We start from the raw sequence: 23091 nt of genomic DNA on the forward strand, positions 1-23091 counted from the left end.
TTGATGGGTTTGCTGAAGCTGGCAGTAGTAGCTTCTTTTATCAGACAATATAGCTTGTTTTGTTTGGTTTCTTACCTGTTTGAATTGTAAGTGATCTGAGGGGCTTTTAGTAGAGCGCCTGACATTTTCCTGGCATGTTTGCTCATTTCAAGACAAAGTGCTGCCTGATATGATAGGTTCATAACCAATGAGTGTGTGCGTGTGTGTGTGTCTGTGTGTGTGCGCCTGTGTGTGTGTGTGTGTGCATGCCCGTGTGTGTGTGCCTGTGCGTGTGTGTGTGTGTGTGTGTGTGTGTGTGTGTGTGTGTGTGTGTGTGTGTGTGTGTGTGTGTCTTAGTAAAAGTACAGGTGGACTGGATCAAACATGGCTCTTTTTCAGCCATGGTTCAGACCAAGCTCAAAACTTAACATTACTCAGTAGACTGAATATTTAAGACCACTAGCTTTTATTTGCAGGATTCATTTGCTGGTCCTGAGCATGTCTATGAAAATGTATTCCTAATTTGGCAATCCTTTAAAATAAAACTTTTTTTTGCCTTAATTAAACTGGTTTTCTTAAGGTTTAGTCAGTCTCATCAGACATTTAACAAATCGGACATAAAAGATGTCTCTTCAAATTCTTCAAGATGGTAAACGTGTTCTTCTTGCACAGGATTGATTTTCTACTTTAAAGTTGCTGAACTATTTCGTAATAGCAAGAAGGTCTGGCATATACTTACAGGGGATAGTAATAGAAAAAAATAATATAATTGCATATAACACTATGCAATACAGTATGCACTCCATGTTGGCCTTTTACAGTTTAGTGTAGTCAAAAGCTCACACTGCTGGTCATAAATGCACACATGTCCTTAACACTAAGTGTAATCCTGGAAGCAAGTTGTAAGTCACTAAAGGGTACCCAAACTAAGACCACACATTCAGAAATGGTAAATGGAGGTATATGAAGCAGACACCTCATCATCTACAGCTAAATCAAGCAGCCCGAAAATGCAGTGCGCAACATTCTTGAAAGTCACTAGGGAAGAAGTCCTGAAGATGTTTTAACAATTTTCCTCTTTCTGAAGATGAAAAATACAAATTATTTGGACACAGAAGTTACTGTCAGCGTACAAATAAGTTGATGCTTATTTGCAACATTTTCCTTCCAATGGCAAATGCCCTTCAGAGACTATAGATGCTTATGATACACAGATGAAAGCCAAAGCCATGGATTGTGAATTTGATTTGGTTAACTAAATTATTCTGTGACGATAACTCAATTTATATGCAGTATAAAAAGAATGATGAAACAATGGGAAGCATATTAAAGAAACAATCCTATTGTTTTCAAAAGTGGTTGATATGTGTACAGCAAATCAAATTACTATGAAAATAAGCCGGATATATGGATTACGTACAAGATAAAATTACAAAAGTAAAAAATGAGAATGTATTGCAACACTAAAGGTTATGATAAAGGGAGCCAATATGACTATGTGTTGTCACTAAAATGGAGACCACAGAAATGACTGAGAATGATTAAGAAATTAAAATTCAAGCTTTATGAGCTATGTCTGGGAGTAAGCAACACACAAAGCTTTGTCCAATGATACATTCCTAATGTGTAACAGGAAAATCAAATCTGTACAAAATAACTGCATGTTGTTGAACAAGAATACTAGAAGAGTACTAGAAGAATGAAAAGAGATGACAAGTGAACTAAGTAAATATCACCAAAGCACTATGATAAGAATTTGAGTCACACTATAGAAAAGAAAGATTGTGAATTAATAAAAGAAATGCTGAATTTAAACCAGATGCTAATTTTTTTTCCAATAGTGCAATAATATCCACAGCAATGCATTCAAATGGCAACTTGATGACAGGCACTGGAATCAAAACGATTTTAAAATCTGTCTATGGGCATTCAGGATATCCAGTACTACAGTTTGTTTACCTTGATAAATGAGTAGATGAGCTATTTCAAGGACTCTCCTCAGCGATGACCAAAATCAGCCTAGCTGAAATAACATATTAGATATGGCAGCAGCAGTTTGTGCACTACTTCACCTCTATCCTTTTATTACTCTGTACAACAAATCTTGTATCTTAAACTATGGGTAGGATGAAGGACAGTCCTGTTCAGCTTCTTCTCCTACAAATCTAGTCATATTTTCCCTGGTGCTTCCCAAAAGTGTCATCTTCCTACTGTGCGTTTTACAATGTCAATGGTTTATCTGAAGTTTAACCCACTGTGGAGTTTCTCACAGATCAGCCTATCAAGAGGTAGAAGTTCCTGCCGTCCCTCCTACCAAAACAGACAATGGGGCCTCAAGAGTCCAACTCTTCTCCTATAAAGGATAATGTATAACATTGTTGTTTAACATCAGCTGCTGTCTCGGCCCTGATTATTTTTTCTTGCTTTCTTTCTTTATGAACCTGATGAACAGAACCCTCTTCGTTTTGCACAGAACACCTGTATTTTGGCTCAACAGGATTACTGTCAGTGTTCTGATCACAGATAACCTGTCTCTTTCTGTACGATATTGTCTCTTTTTTTCTCTCTAGTATGTTGCTTTCTTTCTATCTTAGGAAAAGTGAATACCACACAGTCACTTTTTTTATTTTCTAGGTTACTCTTCTCTAAAAAGGGTACCTTAGAATACATGTTCAATTTTACTTTCGGCCTTGAGTATAGATACCTGATGCCTAGAGTCTTCACTTATTTGACTTTTTCATGTACTGCACTGGCAAAAGTTGGCTATCTGCTCTTGTACCATTCCTTCATCTCTTGTGAAGACTTTCTTATAGTCTAAGTCTATGCTTATCAACACTCACTTGGTATAGAATTCTCTACTTTAGTTAGTTAGAATGAGTTCTGCTCAGATTTTGCACTTTTCCTACTTTCTGACTTCATTCCCTCAGATTATACTCTCACTGAGTAATTCCTCCTCTTCAATTCTACAACTTACTTCTACTCTCTCTCTTTGCAACACTTTCAGGCTGCAATAATCCTTCTACCATATGTTTTACAGCATCTTCATGCTGAATATTTTACATAATATGCTTCCTTTTACTGCTTCTGCTCTTGCAGATTATTCTGCTGTAGGAGAACGCTGACATGCCTCTTTAAACTATAGAGTTTTTTTTTCCTTTTGCATCATTTTATTTAATCCTTCCACCAGCTGAACATCAGCTGCAACCAGCTTCTGTCCTCATTCAACAGGTCTACTGGACCCACCTTAACAACCCTCTGTGTTGACCAGACATGTCTGGGGCTGGTGACCACATCACGGATGCTGGTGCAGTGTCATATAGCTACCAGGTAGTGTGTCTTAACCCCAACACACACACAGTAAACTTGTGAGTTTCACCACGGCTGCCTTCAGCAGGTGCATGCTCACTTCCGCACATGCACAGCCTATAGACCAAGTGGTATACTATTTGTAGAGCAGCATTCACTAGGCTCTTAAAAGTGCTGCTGCAATAAGCCTAGAATGCCTCCCCCCACCCACACACTAGGATGGGAAAACAGTGTTGGCCGCTCAATCACATCCACCCCTGCCCAGTCCCTTCAGCACCTGTGCCACTACTCATACACAGATCATCTGAGCCACAATTAAGGCTTTATCACTCTATGCCAAGCAGCCTAGTTTTTCCCCCTCTGTATCTTGATCCATATTTTTATACTTTTAGGGCTTTCTAACACTATGACCTAATCTTTGTTGGATTCATACATTCTAATGCATGTATTTGGTGGTTGCTCCCCCCTTTTTCCCCAAGTTAGAAAAGGATGCATCTATAGACTTATTCACTTGCTGGTTCCCCTCCCCACAATGATAACGCGGTTCATCACAAATATTATTCTTTCCATTGCTAATAAATCTTTAAAGCAGGTAAAATCTTCCCCTTATTACAATGGGTAACCATCTGAAATGTCAGGACCCAGTAGAGTGAGTCCTGAAATGTGAAGACTGAACAGCTGAAAGACTGGACTTAAATATACCAAGTCTGAGATGCCATTTCTCAGAATATTCCCTTTTCTCCAAGATATGCCAATCTTGGAGTTGGTATATAAAAGTTAGGAGGTGTACGGGAGGGGGGGATCTTGCCCCCCCTGCAAAAAGAAGTTTGAAAGAGAAGAGTGATTTTCGAGATTTGCTTTTCTCCTGATTTTCAATCTTCTTTTTTTTTTCAATTTGCCAGCACTCGGAATTTCGAGTGCCAACAATTCAATTGGGAGCCATTATAATGTGTTAAACAGTTTAACATAAGACAACAGGACAAACAACCTTCCCAAACACATTTTGTATTTGTGGCTGAGCAATGGGATACTATTTATTTGTTAATGTATTCTACTTCAACTGTTTTATGTGTAATTGTCTTTGTTTTGCACTGATACTGCCACTTTATCATCATGCTCAAACAACCTCAGCTGCTTTCTGCCACCAAGACATCGTACTTAACTCTGCAGGAGCAAATTTGACAAATGCAGGCACAGCTATCATTCCAGAGGCATACATCCACTAGCAGCAAGCTTTTCATATGTTACAGTTGTTCCAGGTATAAAAGTGTTATTGTAATTATTACAAAATTTAACTGTGTGACCCCTTTATCCTCAGTCAAAACAGAGTCTGTCTACAGTTGATACTTGGTTTGTTACCAATATTTGGCACAGGTTTTACTATAGGTTTAGATTGCTCAGTTATATACACAGTTTCAAAGCACCGGAATCGTTAACACAAGTATAAGACTTTTGGCTTCCTTGGAGTCAGTTTTATTCACCCAGGTTCTTAAAGCAGTAGGTATAGATCTCTCAAATATGTCAATGGCTATTAAGTATTTCTGACATTTTATTTTTATTCCTTTAATTTATGGTTATTATCCTGGGGTTAAGTATAGGATTAAAGAGACATAATCCTGCACTCATCACTTTTATGGGTAAAATTTCAACTATGAATCTTCTGAGCTTATGCCTCCTGGCAAGAAGTCCTGATAATCAAACCTATGACTGCTTACAGAAGTTCTCTGGTCAGATGGACTGAAAGCATCCTGGTCCATTGACCTCAGTCCCATCCCTTCTGGTGGACATATAATTCAAAGGCAACAAGATCCTCCTCAAGTACCTCTTTCTCAGTTAACTTTATGTACTTGGGATAGCCATCAATTTGACCACTGCCACTATCACTTTAGCAGCAGATATGGTGTGCTCTAACAGTTCCATAGCTGTTATCCTGGTGAACAGGCCAACAGACAGGAGAAAAAGAATCCCAGGACACTTGCAGAACTCTCTCTCTCATTCTTCCCAACAGTGGGGAAAAGCTTTGCTCCAGTAATTCCACTTTCTCAAGGTGCAGAAAATTATGTTAAAAACACACAACCTTCTTTTATGCAGTCAAATATACAATGTGAGGACTCTCACATGGAAAAGTGTGCTATAGCTGCACACTGCAACCCATAAATGTGGAATATTAAAAGCAGCAAAGACATCCAGTCTTAGAAAAAATTATTGCAAAAACAAAACACAAATGCAGGTTCTTTCCAAAACAAAAGTCTTATAATGGCTCCCAAATTCACAGAAAATACCTAGTAAACAGTTACATAAAACTGGTGTACAGTTTCATTCAGAAAGCATCAGTCGGTCTCACTCTCTCTCTCTCTCTCTCTCACATAGACCTCTCAGTAGCTCTCTCTTCTGGATTTCCATGTCAAGAAATACCATCATCGCCCTCATAGCGTATTTTTCCAGGCTTCATTCACTCTGCTGTCTCTCTTTCACAGATGTGACTCCGGACATCAACTGCACCTTCAAGGATGGCAAACACTCTCCACTGACTTGCCTTAGCACTCCTGTTACAGAGTATTAATTCTTTCATTAAAACCACTAACTAGCACAGCAAAAGGTTCTCTCTGCTCCTATTTTCATTTAACATGAAAGTGGTAGCAACACTTTTCAGGTCATCTAAGTTTTTAAAGAAACACCTTTATTTACCTTACATGCCTAACAACAACAGTTCTGTTTATATACTTAAACCTCATATAAGGATCATTTACAACATTTACGTTAATATGCATGTATGTGTATGCAAACGCAACCCAACTCATGTACAGGGGAAGATAGCTTTTTTAATTTAAAAAATTCTTCACTTGTTACATTTTCTATATGTCTGTATAGTACACACATTTGCTTTTTTGTTTTCCCTATTTTCATGGTATGCCATTTACTGCATCACAGTTTCCACTTGTAAAGTCAAGGACGGTGATTTTTAAGACCACATTTGACTTTACTCTTGCATAAGGTGATGATGTCATCATATTAAGTTAATTATGGAGAGTATAATCATTGTTGGAGAGCAGACGGATCATCTAGCATGGTCAAAATGATATGCCATCCCTGCATGGATTTCTTTTGTTTCACAGTCTTTTGTTTAAAACAGCCAATTAACCTTGGCTGTGTCTATCTGATACTAAGTAGTTTACTTAGTTTACATATGGGTAGCCAAAATCCCACAGAAAGATTTGTTCCTTCATGGATATTTACATCATGGAAATTACTCAGGAAACCTTCTCTTTACGGAACACACAGATTAGGACAATAACACTGGCTTATTATATGAGCAATTTCCAGTCCCGAGTTGTCATCCTGGCTTCTGGATTTGGGTGTTCCTTTGCAGAGGCACTGCCATCTATCCTAACAAGCTTGCAACAGTAAAAGGATGTATATCCCAGAATCTGTGAAAACACATTTGATCTTAAAACCATATTGTACAGATAACGACAAGCCCCACACACAGCTGGCTCCATGACACAGAGGATAAAGGCCTGACTGTAATCCTGAAGACTTGAGATCAATTAGTGGTTTGGGTGCCTGAGAAACTGGCTGGGGATTATGGGAGTGAACAGCTGTTGTCAGTTCTCTTGTTCAGAGGAAGGGAGGCTACTCAGCTTGTTGCCCTACCAATCCCAAGTGCAGGCTGGCCACTAGTGTGAATTGTGCAGGCAACTACTAGGCCTAATGTGCTCATGCCTGCCAAGTATAGCACGTACTGAGCATGTGCAGTATTAAGAATGATCTGAAGGCCAGTACTGTAGGTTTCACAAGACAACTGACTAAAGAAATGGGCATCAAGGCTTTCTTATCAATGCCCTACCTCAAAGCCAGGCGGGCATAAAGTACTTTCCTGGCAAAGGGCAATTAAGGTCCACCTTCAAATGCTGGTGGTCCTGGCTTGGGAGAGAAGTGAGATGGGAATGCCCCTGGGAGCTGTGGAGTACAGAGCACTGTGTGGATGGTACTGAGGAAAAAGAACCGACCTTGCCTGTATGATGGAATTTTTTACGAGATCTGAGGAGGGGAGGTGATGGTCAGCAGGCACTGGTGGGGAAATGAAGGGGGAGCGGTCTTAAAAAATACAGCTTCTAAATCACCCATTTTACTGTTAAAACTTCAGTCAGTCAGCAAACAGCAAAGCCACCTTCAACTCTTTTTTAATCTCAAGTCTTTTTCATTTCTTTTTTGAAATTTGAAATGCCTACAAGAAGACATTGCAAGTGATAGAAATAAATGTCCTTTTCAGTACTTCATATTCTCTGCAAAGAGGTGAAGTTCATCATGTAGATCTACTTAGTACTTGGACTACAGCAATTCTCTGCAAAGAGGTGAAGTTCATCATGTAGATCTACTTAGTACTTGGACTAGAGCAACTCTGATCCATTTTGATTAAGCAAACCTGAGCCACTCCTATCATTTAATTACACAACACCACTGCCTCAAACAACAAATATTAAGGACTTACAACTCTCTAACACACAGTATACGGTATTTTCTGAAGTCTAATCTGAAATGTTCCTATTTTGTGCTTCCAATCTCCCTTTTGGCTCTATGTGTCACATCTGTCCATACATAAAAAACAGTTCTGTCCATATTATGTCTCCTACCCCCCCTTATAACGCATGCAAACCAAAATCTCCTCATACTCTCATACTCCAGGCACTATCATACTACATCACCACATTAACCTTCACATATGCTCTTTCCAGCAGCCTATTTTCCTTCATTTGTCAGTATCTAACTATAGTCACAATACCCTGGATACAGCATTAGCAGCTCCTTGTTCATTTCAAGGATGACCAGAGTATCTCTGCAATTCAACCCTAAACAATGCATCTTGCTAGCCTCTACTATCATTCTTTATTATTATGAAACAAGGTTCAGTTTATGTCTTATTATTACCAATTAATCCCTTTCCCCTGCTGTCCTGATTATTACCCATTAACCATTTTCCTCTTCATCTGTCCTGTTTAAGGACAACCAAAGTTAACAAAGTTTCTCCTCTCAAACTCAGACTTCACTGTTACTAGGTATGCTGTCCAGCAGACCACTGGGCCTAGGCAAGGAATACAGTAAGAATGAAAATCCTTATGAGGTATTTGCTTTCCACAAGCAATACAATTATTAACTTTTTCTGACATCGGTCTGGAGCAAGAAAAAAGTTTCCCCAACGGGGTACTTAGCTTTATTGAAGACTTCGGTTCTGAAACTCAAACACGAAAATTTCAGGAGTCAGCCGACCGGCACTTGCGAACTACTTCTGCTTCGGGCACCGCGCGGCAAGAAAGACTGAAGAAAATGGCGTTGGCTGCTTCTTTTATACCCCAGAAGGCCTGACGTCAGGGAAGGGGCGACAGTAGCCGACGCAGGACCCACGACTTTGGAATTCAGGCCGACTGACCTGCCCGTAGGATTACCCAAATGTAATGACTGCAACAGTGAAACACGAAGAACATCCTAGATCAACTTCTGCCACAAATCACTTTCTGGTTAAGTGGCTTGCCCAAAGTCACACAGTAGACAAATGGAGACAGAGGGAATCAAAACCCTGTACCACAAAGGCTGGAGATCTTTAACAGCTCATAGCCTGAATCCTCTGTACTAACTACCAGTGTGTAACCTTTTCATTTTTGTATTAAATCTCATCTGCCACATATTTATTCACCATACCATGAACTGACCTTGCTCTTTAATTCCAGCATGATGAGTGGCTTTAGCACTAAAACCTGTGGTGCTTCACTGTTTGTTGATGTTTATTCTGACAGTTCCATTCAGAGGCCATTTTGAATCCAGCCCAGAGCACAAGTCCAATCTTACACCTTTTACACTGTTTACTCGTTCTACAAAACTCCAAGTACAGTGTTAACATCTTACTGAATTCCAAATACACCAGGTCTATAAAGTTTTCCTTGTACACTTCACTGATGACACCTGGAAATTAATCAAGCTGGACTGTCAAGACCCAAGTTCTATAAAATCATATGTTACTATCAACACAGGAATTAGTAATCGGGAGCCCTACTCAATGTGCCATGCAAAATCACGTCAAACAGTAAAATACTTACTTAAAATGTGGAGACTCAAATGTAAATGCAGCTACAAAACAGACTGTGGTACTTTTAAGTGCAGAAAACATCTTAGGTTACACAGATGCACCAAAATAAGAATATGCTGACTGAATCATTCAAGACACATTAACTCTGAGAAAGAAGAGCTGTTCTTTTTCCATAAAAGGAAAAAAGACAAAAGAGCATAAAACATGAAATTGTAATACTAAACCAGCCAGGTGACAGTGGCTGAGACTTAAATGCTACTTCTAACAAATAAGGATGCTTGGCAGTTGGCCTGAAAGTGCAGTCCATTAAGAGTGTTAGCAACAGTATATCTGTAAATAATAAACACTGTTCTTACCCTCAGCAAAACAACTTTTGTAGGATGCTTCAGTATCTCTGTGAGTGGGTTCAAATCCTTCTTTGGTGTCTCTGCTGCATGAATTGCAAAAGGAAAGAAAAGGTAATAATCAACTTTAGTTCAATACACAAAAGGAGAGACAGCACCAATTACATATGTACCATAATTATAGCCCACAGAGTCTGTACAGCTCATGATCACCAGATAAGATCATACCACCGGCTGGAGGAAAAGACCAACTGTCCATCTATTCTGCCCTCTACATGCAGCTGGCAACCCACAACTGCAACACCTACTTCCCTTCTCCTTCACTTTTATCTTTCTATAAAAGTAATACTTGCTTAGTTCAAGAATTAACAAGTTCCCCTCTGTATTCAGTTCTTCTTTTGATCCCTCAACGAATGAACAAGTTCCCCCTTTGTATTCAGTTCTTCTTTTGATCCCTCAACTCTCCTTTTTTTGCTGCACTTTCTCAGAGCTTCCTTTATATAATCTTATGTACCACATCCATACCATCCTTCTCCCATATAACTCAAATATAAGCTCCAGCAGCTTTTCTACAATTTTTTTAAGGTTAGAAGACTGGGCCTCAAGATCTACCTTCAGTTACAACTGGGTTACAGAATATAATTTAAGCAAAAGACATACAAGTGTAGAATTATTAGATACTGTGCTACACACCTAAACTGTATATTTGGCAACTACAGAGGAAGAAGCATACATCTGATTACTGCAACATTTTAAAGCAAGCTTACATTAGAAGCTACATCAATTAGGACTGCGTATTAGACACTACGTATATCTCAAAAGTACAGGTTTTATGGCAAATGTTTAAGCATGTAAAACAGTGGTAGATACACTGAGTAACAGCATGAAAATTAGGATATTTTGTGCTACCCAAGTGATTATCAGACGTTCTTGATTATACAATGCATAATAATCTGGCGGTGGAAAGCCATATTACTAACACGCAAAGGAACAACACAGTTTGGAGACAGTTAACTGCAGAATACAAATCATCATCCTCATCACCCTTGGAATATTCCTGTGACTCTCTCCAATAATGCTCTTCTACAATGCAACACAATCTCTAGCATTAAAAGGAATACACCAACTGTGGCCTCCTAAGTGACATATGCAGTGGCATGACTGGCTCCCCGTTTCATACAACACGCTCCCCCAATAATTCTAATAGCCCTAACTAATGCACTTCCACTCTTTATCTGATGACAGACTGACAGTGTTACTACCATCATGTGATCTAGTTCCTGTTCAGAGTCCTGTGGAACATTCCTTGTACTTGCACTCAACCACCAAAGTGCTACCTGAAAGTGGTGGGCTGACAAATGAGGGATGCTAGTTGCATACAAAGGGTAGATTAGAAAGACAAGATGTCACATTCTGTTGCAAAGAGTAGCCCCAGATAGGCACAGACTAAAATGCAACCTGAAGTGAAAAGGTAGGTCAAAATAAAAGCTATAAAAAAATAAATACACAAAACCTCTAATACCCGAGTTCATTCTGAGTTGGGGGGACACTGAGAACTGCACTGAACACACTAAAGAAAATGGAAATCCAAAACGCAGAATTATTTAGCACTTTTGTCTTTTTAATGACACAACTCTGCTTTAAAACAATTCCATACACATCTGCTGTACCAGAACTAGTCATTAATCACACAACACTGACTAAATGAACAGAACGAAATCTTGCATAAAACATATAAAAATTTTCTAAAAAGTATCTTTAAAAATAACAAGTTTTAGGATCCTTCTATGACATAATAGCATTCAGCTTTAACACATGCAATGTTATCTGGAGCATTCAGTCCTGATGCTATTGAAACATGCATCCTTAGCTGCCAATACAACTTGTTTATTTCTAATAAAGTCTCCATGTCTCCACCCTGAACATTTCTAGTGACATGGTCAAACACAAAATATAAAACTTCTTAAAATGAATACTTTTGTTGTTTATTTGTTCTTACTGCATAAGGTGTTCATATAACCTCTGTGAGAGCAAGTGACAGCTTATGAGATGCTCTGCCAATACAGAACACCTCATACATGTCAGAAAGGGAAACATATATAACAAATATGGAATTATCATCATTAATTGCCAACACATAGGGAATTAGTGTATATAAAGTTACAGTACTTACAAACCCCACAGGTATAACTTCTTTTGAAGTAGCTCAACAGGTAATGCTCTCACCTTTGGCACAGTAGGCTGTGTGTTCTATTGCCACACTAAGTAGATGACTTAATTTTCCAGTACTGACACTGCAGTGCAGTATAAGGGGGTAACTGCACTACTGAGCGTGCCATTTTTTGGATGAGTTGTTAGACCAAGGCCCAATATGCCTGAGTTGAAGGTAGCTCAAGTGGATGTAAGAGAGCCCACGGCATCTATTGAAAAGAGCAAATGTTCATTATTTATATAAAAAGAACCCTTATTTACAACACATTTATATTAAGCCACGGTGGTACAGTGGTAGCGTTGTTGCCTCACAGCAAAAGGTTCTCCTGTTCGATTCTCAGCTGGAGTGCCTTCTGTGTGGAGTCTGCATGTCCTCCCCGCGGTCGAGTGGCCTCCGAAAGACATGCGTGAATGGGCGTGCCTTCACTGAAGGTTGGGCGTCGGGCTGGCAACTCGGCACCATAAAAATCTACTGCCAATCATTAGCGGACTGGAGTTTCACTGTGGCGACCCCTAACCGAGAAAAGCTGAAAAGGCAAACATTTACAACACATTTACAAACTTACAAATATTTACAAATGTACAAATATATTAACACATACTCATAATTTCCTTTACAATCATACTAGATTTTCATCTCTACTAGACCTCTACTCCCTTTTCCATAACCACTATCTGATTTTACTTAATAGTGTTGCTAAAATATATTTACCATTGAAGATAATTTCATTTATTCTTTTATTCCATATAACAAAAAATTATGAGCTATTCTTTTAACATATTTGTTACTTCTGTTTTTCTAGTACCCCCATTTAATCATATCAATGTTAATTTTATTCACTTCCTTTATATCTTCAAAAAAAATCTTCTTTACATAGTTTCCCCATAACTTTTTTACTCTTTTACATTTCAAAAATACATGCTCTGTTGAAGTCTCTTCATGACCATGTAAATACATACTCTATCCCTTTTCTTTTTATATGGCATACTGTATTTCCATTTTACGGGTTATTTATCTATTACCGGTCTCTATAAAACTTAAACCAAAATTCACTAGGTGGACCACTCGAACAGTGGCCTTGCATATACCCTAATCTCTTGTTAAAATATCCACATTGGTGGATTAACAAAATCTCAGTAAATCTGAAGCTTGGAATGATAGTCAGCCTATATCGTCCAAACCAGCAAGTTGAAAGAGGTACCAAGCAGCTAATAACCAAATATAAAAATCATTAGTTAGTATCCCAGTCCTGGTAAAATTCTTCCTCGTTTTTAAATGCTTCTATGGTGGGTTGTTGTCAGAGCGAATGTGTTGTTTATAGGGCAAGCTGTAACAACTGTAATGCATTTTACATCGGTAAGACACAAACTTAAGACCAGGATGGCATAACATCTGCATGAGCTAAAATACATTAACAACGCCCTTGCTAAGCACAACCTAGAAAAAGGACACAACAAGTTCCGATTTCATATCCTGGATGTGATTGAGAAGAAGGAACTTCAGGGCCCCACCAATGACATCCTTGAGAAGCACAAACTTGAATGGCAAATACGCCTACTGATTAACCAGCCTCCTGGACTTAACACCCACATCTCCATAAAAAGCATTTTGAAACTAAGAAGAATTAACCACCAAGCCTACTATTGACCCCTGAAAGAAAAGCTCAAGAATTTAGCTCATTTTCACAATAATGTTTTGTTATCCTCAGATAATAATCTTCATAATGTCTTCTTGATACTAGCATCATGCAGTCATTATATTTATGACTCAATTTGGTTAGGCCTCAATTTGGTGTTGGTATACTGGACTTGTTCTATTTTTAAAGGTAGGTCCGATGAAGCCCCATTGGCGAAAGAGCAGTGTCAAGACACAATGCCCTTTTGTGTCTCTTTTCTGAAGTTTTTGGTCTTGTATCTACTTTATATATATTTTATATACTTTACATATTTTAAGCTACACTACTGGAACATTCCTGCTTGATACCAAAAGTGTATATTGATTTGGTTTACTGTATGTGAAATCTTGAGCACAGGATGGCCTTAAATACTTCATTTGCATATTTCCCATAAGGCTCTATTACAAGGACTTTTAAGGAATTACACAGTAAAAACTCTAGCCTTGCCAGATTTTTCTGTAAATTTTCACAGATTTGGTTGGCCATTTGACATGCTTACTCACTGTTCTAAATTGTTATTAGGAATACTTTGCAAACACCCTTATTGTAATAGACATCAACTAGGTAAACTTGAAACCATGATTACTCAATGTAACAGAATTGCTCTCACCTACCTGAATTAATAAAGAGGAAGATTTTAACACAGAATGACGACTTTTTATATTTCATTCACCTTAGAACCATTTAACAATGAGGAAGAATTTTACCAGGACTGGGATACTAACTAATGATTTTTTTCTTGGGTTACAAGCTGCTCTTCTTTCAACTTGCTGGTTTGGATGATATAGGCTGCCTATTATTCCAAGCTTCATATTTACTGAAACTGTATTACCAGTCTCTACAAAACAATCGTGACATTCTACTTTCTGATTATACAATTTGCTTCGTATTTTTATAGCTTTATTTTCATCTGTTAGTTTTTCCAACAGTTTCCCATAGTAATGTTTTACAGTTACATTCTTATGCATACTTTTCCATCTTCTGTATCATCAATTTTTATTTTCCACAAAAATGTTTTTTTCTTGGTAACATTTTATTTTTTCATTTACACACACTTTTTCTCTTTTATGGCATACACCAAAATTTATCATACTTCTATTTATACGGTTTTACTACTAATCTCTCATTTTTTCTCATTTATCTACTTTAACGCATCATACAAATTTAAGGAAGCAGCATATACCACTGGGTTATTTAACCCTAAACATCCTTCTTCTTTATTCAGATAAAAAACTCCTCTTTTTACTGGGTTTAATCTAGAACCCTGTTTACATGAAAAAAATGAACTGCAATAATTCCGCTTCCAATACTGCTGGCAACAAAAATACACTTGTTAAGTATGCCATTTTACCATCAGTACTGAATTTATCAAATAAGCCTTTTTCTGAATGATAACTTATAAGTTCTTCAGAAAAGACCGGGTTGTTTTATTATTATTTTTCTATTATTTTCCCACTGACTTCTACTTGCATCTTTATTCCCAAATGTTATACCCAACACAGAATAAATTGTATTCACTGTAAAATATACAGCCCTTAGCTTTACTACATCACATAAACCTTTACTTTTCCTTTTATTTAAACCCATCCCTATCACTACTAGACACCTAGTTGTGCAAATTATTACTGCTTTTATTCAAATTTTGCTTCTTGCAGGTATTATAATGTCAACTACATATGTTTAAGGAACTGGAATTCTTAACCCTTCAGGTGTTACATACCCTGCCTCCTTTATTAAGTAATTTACTTCACATACTATCACATTCATAACTAATGCAGAGTATACAACTCATTTGCACAACCCCATCTTACATCACACTTCATATGTACCTTTTGGCTTAACCAGCCATTTACAAGTATTTTTACTTTATTATTACTGTGCAATGACATATATAATTTCCTAACTTTCTCACTTGTATCATATTTCTTCATTTTTTTACAATAAAATTTCATGTCCAATTGTATCAAATGCCATAAATGTCAAATCATGTCCCATTTCCCCACAAATATAACATTTTCTTTTATCACAGTTACTTATCAAATGTCCATCTTTTTCAGAAACAAAACAAAACGTATTTTGGGTTGTACCAAGTATTTTACAACGTCCCTAATTCCCCTCCACATTTATTATGCTTGGTATATGTATACATTTTTTCTGTTTCTATTTATAGCACAATATTGCAATTTCACCCACAAGTCCATAACCCCTTTTATCATAAACTTTTGTAATGTCTAGTACATATTTACATAAAATTTTCAAATGTCCTTTCAAAGTCTCTCTTTCCACCTCTGTTTGAAATTGCACATCCCTGTTAAATGCTTTTATCACAAAGATTTCATGGGTTACTGTCTTTCTTTTTTCATATTCTCCAAGTAAACTTATAATTGAAAAAACAATCTCAAATATAACAAAATGTCTCTTTGTTAATAAGAATAACCACTCTTACCTCATATGCTTTTAAACCCAAAGGAGGTATTACATTGTCCCACACTAATTTTCATTTTTGTAATCCATTCATAAATGTCAGAGTAAGGAAAAAAGGAGAACACATTTTAAAAGTAGTAGAAAATAGAAGAATTAGATAAAAAATAAAGAGGACACAGAAGAAGGTTCTGAAATAAGTGAAGATGACAAATTGGGAGGTAGTAAAATAAAAATAAAAATCTAGTGGTAAAAGGCTAAAAGGCAGAAAAAGAAAGTTTAAAGGGATAAGTTCAAAAGTAAATATGAAGGAAATGGATGAAAAAGAATATATACAGCTACAGACTAGAAGTGAAATTGGCTAGGCTTGGAATGGCCGATTAGGAAAGCTGGGCTGGTAATTAGCTATGAATTTATGAAATCATGAGTCTAAGGGAAGGGGAAAATGAAAATTTTAAGAGTGCTTTCTGGAAATGTGAATAGTATTAAGAATACTACAAAAGTAAGTATAGTTGTGTAAAATCTTACCATACTTTAGATGTCCTTCTCTTCTATATGCTGCTATATCCATAAAATGAGGGAATCTGCCTCTGGTCGACTCGTATGTCTGGCCATTTTTAATATAAAAGTTAGATGCTACTGTGAAGGTACGTGTGACGTTCTGCGTCTCTCAGTGAATGTCGGCCATAAACAGATGGGTATAAAATGGAGATCAAGCACGCACCTACCTCAGAACAGAATGCTGCCGGAACCAGGGACTACGGACTGGGTAGTCAGGAGTCAAGGGACAGCAGGGTAGGAAACTACACAGCAGCATATATAAGAGAAGAACATCTAAAGTTGTGGTAAGATTTTACACAACTTTACTACGTCCTTCTATTTATATGCTGCTGTATCCATAACATGATGGACAGTACAAAAGCTCATGCTGTTAAGAACTGGGTGGAGGAACAGAGACATTTTCTACAAAGCCATGAAAGATGGCTCTGGCAAATCCTGCCCTGGACCTAGAAATGATATCCAACTTGCAGTGTTTGGTGAAGGAATGGACAGATGCCCATATGGCCGCTTCTAAAATGGTAGCTGTATCCAAGCCCTTAAAGAAGGCACCAGAGGAAGACACTGCGCCCTAGTGGAATGTCCTTTTGCCATGGGTTGTGTAGCAAAAGGAAATAGTTTTAGAGATCCATGAGAAGATGGTTTGCTTGGAAACAGGAAGTCTCAGGGCTCTTGAGTAGGAGGCAAAGAGCCTGTTTGATTTACAGATGGATTTGGTCTTGTCCAGATTGCATCCAAGTTGTCTATGTACATCTAAGGAATGAAGGATCCTTTCAGCACAGTTTTCAGGTGAAGGGAAGAAGGTAAAAAGGTTGATGGCCTGATTCAGGGGAAAGTTCATTGACAACTTTGGGCATGAAGGATGGGTAAAGTATGTAAACAAACCCTACCTTTGTGGAAAACTGTTAAAAGGATAAGAGGCCATGAGGGCTTGCAGCTCGGAAAAACTTCTGGCTGAAGTAATGGCCACCAAGGGGATAGTTTTCCATGTGCAGTGTTGGAGAGAACAGTCCTTGGTTGGCTCGAAAGGTGGTAGGGTTAACTTTTCCAGAAAAAACAACTTAGATCCCAAGGGGGTGGAATTGGCTTCCTTGGAGGTTTAAGGTGCAGTATCCCCTTCAGAAATAGCTTAACATCCAGTCTAGAAGCTGGGGGGATGAGAGGAAGACATGCTGAGATGGCAGACAACTGTGTCTTAATGGAAGAACAAGACAATCCAGAGTTCATCAGATCACACAGGTAAGACAAAACCACTGGGGGTTCTACCATCAATGGCTGGATATTTTGTTTTAAACACCAAACAGAAAACTTTTTCCACCTGGATAGATGGATTTTCTGGCCTCCTGCAGAACCTGAAGCACATTATCTGTAAAGCCATCTGAAGGAAATTAATGCCCTATCACCCACAACGCAAGGTTCAGGGAGGATAGCTGGGGGTGTATGACAGTTCCCCACTCGTGTGAGAGCAGGTCCATTTGGTGGGATAACTTGTGGTGATTGCCCTTGGCTAGATGATGTACAAGGGGGAACCAATGCTGCCTTGCCCAATAGGAGGTCATCAACAAGACTTGTGGTTGTTCTCTCTGAATCTTCAGCAGAACTTTTTGTATGAGTGGGAAGGGGGGAAAGCATAGGCAAACATCCCTTTCCAAGGGAATGAAAGAGCATCCATCCTGAACGCTTTGGGAGAAGGTATCCTAGAGCAGAAGGTTGGGATTGTCTGTTAATGGGGGATGCAAAAAGATCCAACTGCAGTATACCCCATCGATGGACCAGGTCCAAGAATGCGTCCCTGTTTAGCATCCATTCGTGGGATTGAGTCATGGTTCTGCTTAGAGTATCTGCCATCACACTTTCTGCAGAGGGTATGTAGATGGCTAGAAGGTTTACTTGTCTCTCTCTAGGGCAATTTCCCACATCTGCAGAGCCAATCTGCACATGAGATAGGACTCCCCCCCCCCCTGTTTTTTGATGTACCACAGCACAGTGGTAATGTCTGTGTACCACCTCACCACTCCTGGCAGGATTCGATCCTTGAGGATTTGGAGGGCCGATATCAAGGCTCTCATCTCCTTGATACTGATGTGCTCCCTCTGCTGGTTCAGGGTCCAAGTGTTTCTCACTCTCCATTCTCCTAAGTTTGCTCCCCAACATGTGTCTGAAGCATCTGTGTACAGGTCCTGATTGGGGGGGCTAGGGCTGTAGAGGCAGGCCACCAATTCAGGTCCCTGGAAAGGAATGGTAACAAGGGGACAATGAACTCCAGTGGGTACAGGTGTTGCTTCCAAACTGTCCTTAAGTACCATTGGAATTTCTTCATGTGTAGCCTTGCTAGGGGTACCATGGGGATGGTGGAGGTCATGAATCCCAGGAACCTGAGAAACTCCCTGGCCACCAGACCTTGGAGAAGGAGTATCCCCTTGAAATAAGAAGTGAGGGACATAATCTTGTCTGGAGGAAGACAGGCCATCATTTGTCCTGTTAAAAATCCTGCTTCCTAAGAACACATGATCCTGTGAGGGTATCGGGGAGGATTTTTGAGGTGGGATAAATCCAAGACTAGTCTCCAGGGACCTTCTTTCCTGGGGACCAGGAACATTCTGGAGTAGAATCTTTTTCCTCTTACTTGAGGTGGAACCTCTTGAATTGTGCCTTGAGAGAGAAGGTCCTGCAGAAGTGGAGGTAAGAAAGCCATTTGGTCATGAGGGGGTTGAGGAATGCCTTTGAAAGTGGGTCTGGACTCCCACACCATGAAATGTCCCAGTTTTACAATAGAAAGGACCCAACAGTCCTAGGTAATCTGTTTCCAAGCTGGGTAGGACAGGGAGAGACACATGGAGAGAGAGAGAGATGTCTGGATGTAAGGGCTGGTAGTAAACTACCAGGCTTGGCCTAAAAAGGCGGTTTTGAAGCAGGGGTAGAGGGAGCAGACCTAGAGGGAGGGTCTGTTTCCTGGTATCCTTTTTCATTTTGGATGTCATTTGTCTGGAAGGCTTTCTCACTAATGTAGTTTTGGCTGGATAGTTCATCTGAAAGCGGAAACCGGGGAGACAAATGTGTCTGAGCTCCTGGAGCTCCACACCCTTCTCCTGAAAGACCTTAAAAGAGTTCTGCAGCTGCTGAACCAAATGAGGCTTTCTTGTCCAAGGCAGCATCCATTAGTTTTGACAATGTCATCAGCAGCCTGAGCCAGAAATATCTCCTGAAGACAGCACCCACGGCTGCAGCTCTAGATGAAGCCTGTACTGCATCCTAACTACACTTAATGGAGTGTTTAATTACTTGACTGCAGGAATTTGAGAGACTAGAGATTTTGGCCTTGATAGGGGAATAAGGTGGGTCACTCAATTGCTTAATAGCATCAGAAAGAAGGGCCAAGGAGTATATGGCCATGTGAGTTTGGTGGTTAATAGCTCTCATTCCACAACATCTGAGATGTCAACTTCGCGGACAATAATTTGGAAAACCCCATGCAGGCCCTCAGAAATAATAAGCCTGGTGCCCGACTTGGATGCCTGCGACTCCCTCTGGGACATGCCTGCTGCTTCTTTGATGGTTTCTGCCTGGGTACCTGTCAGTGAATGATCCACAGATTCTGACTTGGACTCCAGGCCTTCACCGGCCTCAAGAGGAATGGACAGAATAGGGGGCGCAGTGTTTGGATCAGGCCATAATTTTTTTTGCCTTTTTTGTAGGTGGCTCTTCCATGGTTCCCAACATCGGGTCCATGTTTTTAGTAAGACATTTCGAGCACTGATTCTCTATATATAACTTTAACATGGCAAGACGACTCCTGAGGGTTTTGGGGACAAGGGCCTGACAGATTTCACAAGTGGTGTGATCGTGGTCTTGGCCTAGACAGATGGGTAGAGCTCATGCAAGTCTTTATGTGGAATCTGCCTTCCGCACTGACACTTGCCCTTTCTACATGACAAGAACCCAAAAAGTACAGTTGTGTACACTTGCCATAAATGTAGATGTTAAGAGTGTATTCACTGTTGCAGTCATTACATTTGGGGCAATCTGCTGGCAGGTTGCCCTCAGTCGGTCTGAATTCAAAGTCTTGGGTCCTGTGTCGGTTGCGGTCTCCTCTTCCATGACGTCAGGTCGTCAGGGGTATAAAACAAGCAGCCAACGCCATTTTCTTTAGTTTTTCTTGCCCCAGATGTCAGGTGCCCCCCAAATGGGGAGCAAAAATATATGTATAAATTGTATATACATGCAACAATACAAACTTTACCTTCCTCTACATGCAAATACACCACATAGGTTGTAGAAGACAGAGAAGGAAAGATAAACTCCAGAATGAAAGGGGGATGGCGGGCTGGTAACCTGGACTGCAACAGTGAATGCACTCGAACATCTACATTTATGGTAAGTGTACACAACTGTACTATGTTCTTCGTGTTTCACTGTTGCAGTCATTACATTTGGGTAGAATCCCAAAGCTATGGATGGAAGGGCTGGAGCCAAACAGCATTAGGTGAGGCTATAAGGCCCTGCAGAACTGCAGTGGCAAAGCCTGCCCTGGACTTAGAGTAGAGAGGCAAATGATAATGCTTTGTAAAAGTGTGAACAGAGCTCCAAGTAGCAGCCTCTAGAATATCTTTGGTTGGTACTCCTCTGAGAAAAGCTGCTGATGTAGCTGCAGCCCTGGTGGAATGAGACCTAATGCCCTTGGACACAGGTTTGCCACGGTGTAAGTAGCAGAAACGAATGCAGTGGCTTATCCACTTTGAAATAGCCTTTCCCTCTGATCCTGGAGCAAATGTCACTAGTAACTGCTCAGTTTTTCTTTGGGCTTTAGTCCTGCTCAAGTAGAATCTTAGCTGTCTGTGTACGTCCAATGAATGCAGAATCCTCTCCCCCGTGTTCTGCGGATTTGGATAAAATGTTGGCAGATGAATAGTTTGGTTAAGAGCCACACTGGAAACCACCTTAGGCATAAATGAAGGATTGGTCCTTAGGGACACCCTGTCTGGGTAAAAAATGATAAAAGGCTCCACAGCCATGAGGGCCTGTAGCTCTGAGACTCTTCTTGCTGAAGTAATTGCCAGGAGCAGAGTTGTTTTCCATGATAAGAACTTTAGATCTGCAGTAGCAGCTGGTTCAAATGGAGGCAGGGTGAGCTTTTCCAACACATAATTGAGGTCCCATGCAGGAATTGGTGATCTTCTGGGAGGCCTTAAATTTTTGGCCCTTCTAAGATACTGCTTTAGTACAGGATGAGAAAAAACTGGTGGCTCTGTGTTGTAATGAGCCGAGATGGCAGAGGCATGGATTTTTATTGATGAAAAGGATAGGCCTTTGTCAAGCATCTCAGTCAAGTATTGTAAATTCTGAGGAATGTTTGACTCTGCTGTATCAGATCCTTGTGCTTGATTCCAAGCACAGAATCTCTTCCACTTATCAGCATAAGATTTTCTAGTACTAGGCCTTCTGGCTTCCAAAATGACATCCATCACAGCTTTACTGAGAGGTGAGGTTTGAATAACTACATGATCAGCCATGCTGCCAGGTTCAGTGTTTGGAGCCGATTGTGTAGGATTTGATTGTTTTACTGGGACAGTAAGTAAGGTATATGAGGTAAGTGCCAAGCTGAGAATTGAGACATGTTCCTTACGATTGGGTACCAGTATTGGCGGGGCCAGTCCGGGGCAATTAGTATCATCTTTGGTTTCTCTTGTCTGACTTTTAGTAGTACCTTGGGAAGAAGAGGCAGAGGAGGAAAGGCGTAAACTGATAGGTTTTTCCAACTGAAGGATAGGGCGTCCACTTTCCATGCCTGTCTGTAATAAGTCCTTGTGCAGAATTTTTTCAGTTGATAATTCCGAGGAGAGGCAAACAGGTCTATGTCCGGTCTCCCCCATTTCTTTATTATCATGTTGAAGACTTGTGGATCTAGTTTCCACTCGTGAGGGTCCATAAGGTTTCTGCTTAAATCGTCTGCCAGAGTATTTTGCTTTCCTGGCAGGAATTGAGCTTGAAGATGTACTTAAGTCAAGGCTGTGTCCCACAGTGCCATGGCTAGTCTGCAAAGGGGTATGAGTGCATGCCCCCCTGCTTGTTTATATACCACATAACCATGGTGTTGTCCGTCTTTATCAGTAGTTGTCCTGGATGAAGCAAGTCCTTGAAGGCTGTCAGGGCATTTTGAACAGCTAACATCTCTTTTTGGTTGATATGCAGATGCATTTGTTTTGGGGTCCATATGCCCTGAATGCATCTTCCCGCCAGTTGGGTCCCCATGCATAATCTGATGCGTCTGTTAAGGCTTGGCTGGCAGGGGGTTGAGTGAACGCCCGTCCCATGTTTTGGTGACATTCCTTTGCCCTCCATAGAAACTCCTGCTGTAGGCAGGGAATGAGAGGAAAGTACAGTTTTGTACCTACCATAAATGTAGATGTTCGAGGGCTATTACAGCTGCAGTAATCACATATGGGTTTTCAGCCGGCAGGCGGTCCCTCGGTCGGCCGAATTCCAAAGTCTTGGTCCGGCGTCGGTTGTTGTCGCG

General features: G+C 39.9%; 1 protein-coding gene across 2 annotated transcripts in view; it reads right to left on the bottom strand.

The window, feature by feature from the left end:
* RBM17 (RNA binding motif protein 17) overlaps nucleotides 1-23091 on the bottom strand; it is a 639512-nt gene that overhangs the window by 82542 nt on the left and 533879 nt on the right. For both annotated transcript variants that reach the window (XM_044088811.1, XM_044088812.1), the window contains exon 9: nucleotides 9724-9797. In XM_044088811.1, coding sequence (XP_043944746.1) covers nucleotides 9724-9797 — 74 coding nt within the window. The remainder of the gene's footprint in view (nucleotides 1-9723; nucleotides 9798-23091) is intronic.

This window comes from Protopterus annectens, chromosome 11.part0 (assembly GCF_019279795.1).
Source record: "Protopterus annectens isolate FY-2018-M chromosome 11.part0, PAN1.0, whole genome shotgun sequence".
Classification (NCBI taxonomy): Eukaryota; Metazoa; Chordata; order Ceratodontiformes; family Protopteridae; genus Protopterus; species Protopterus annectens.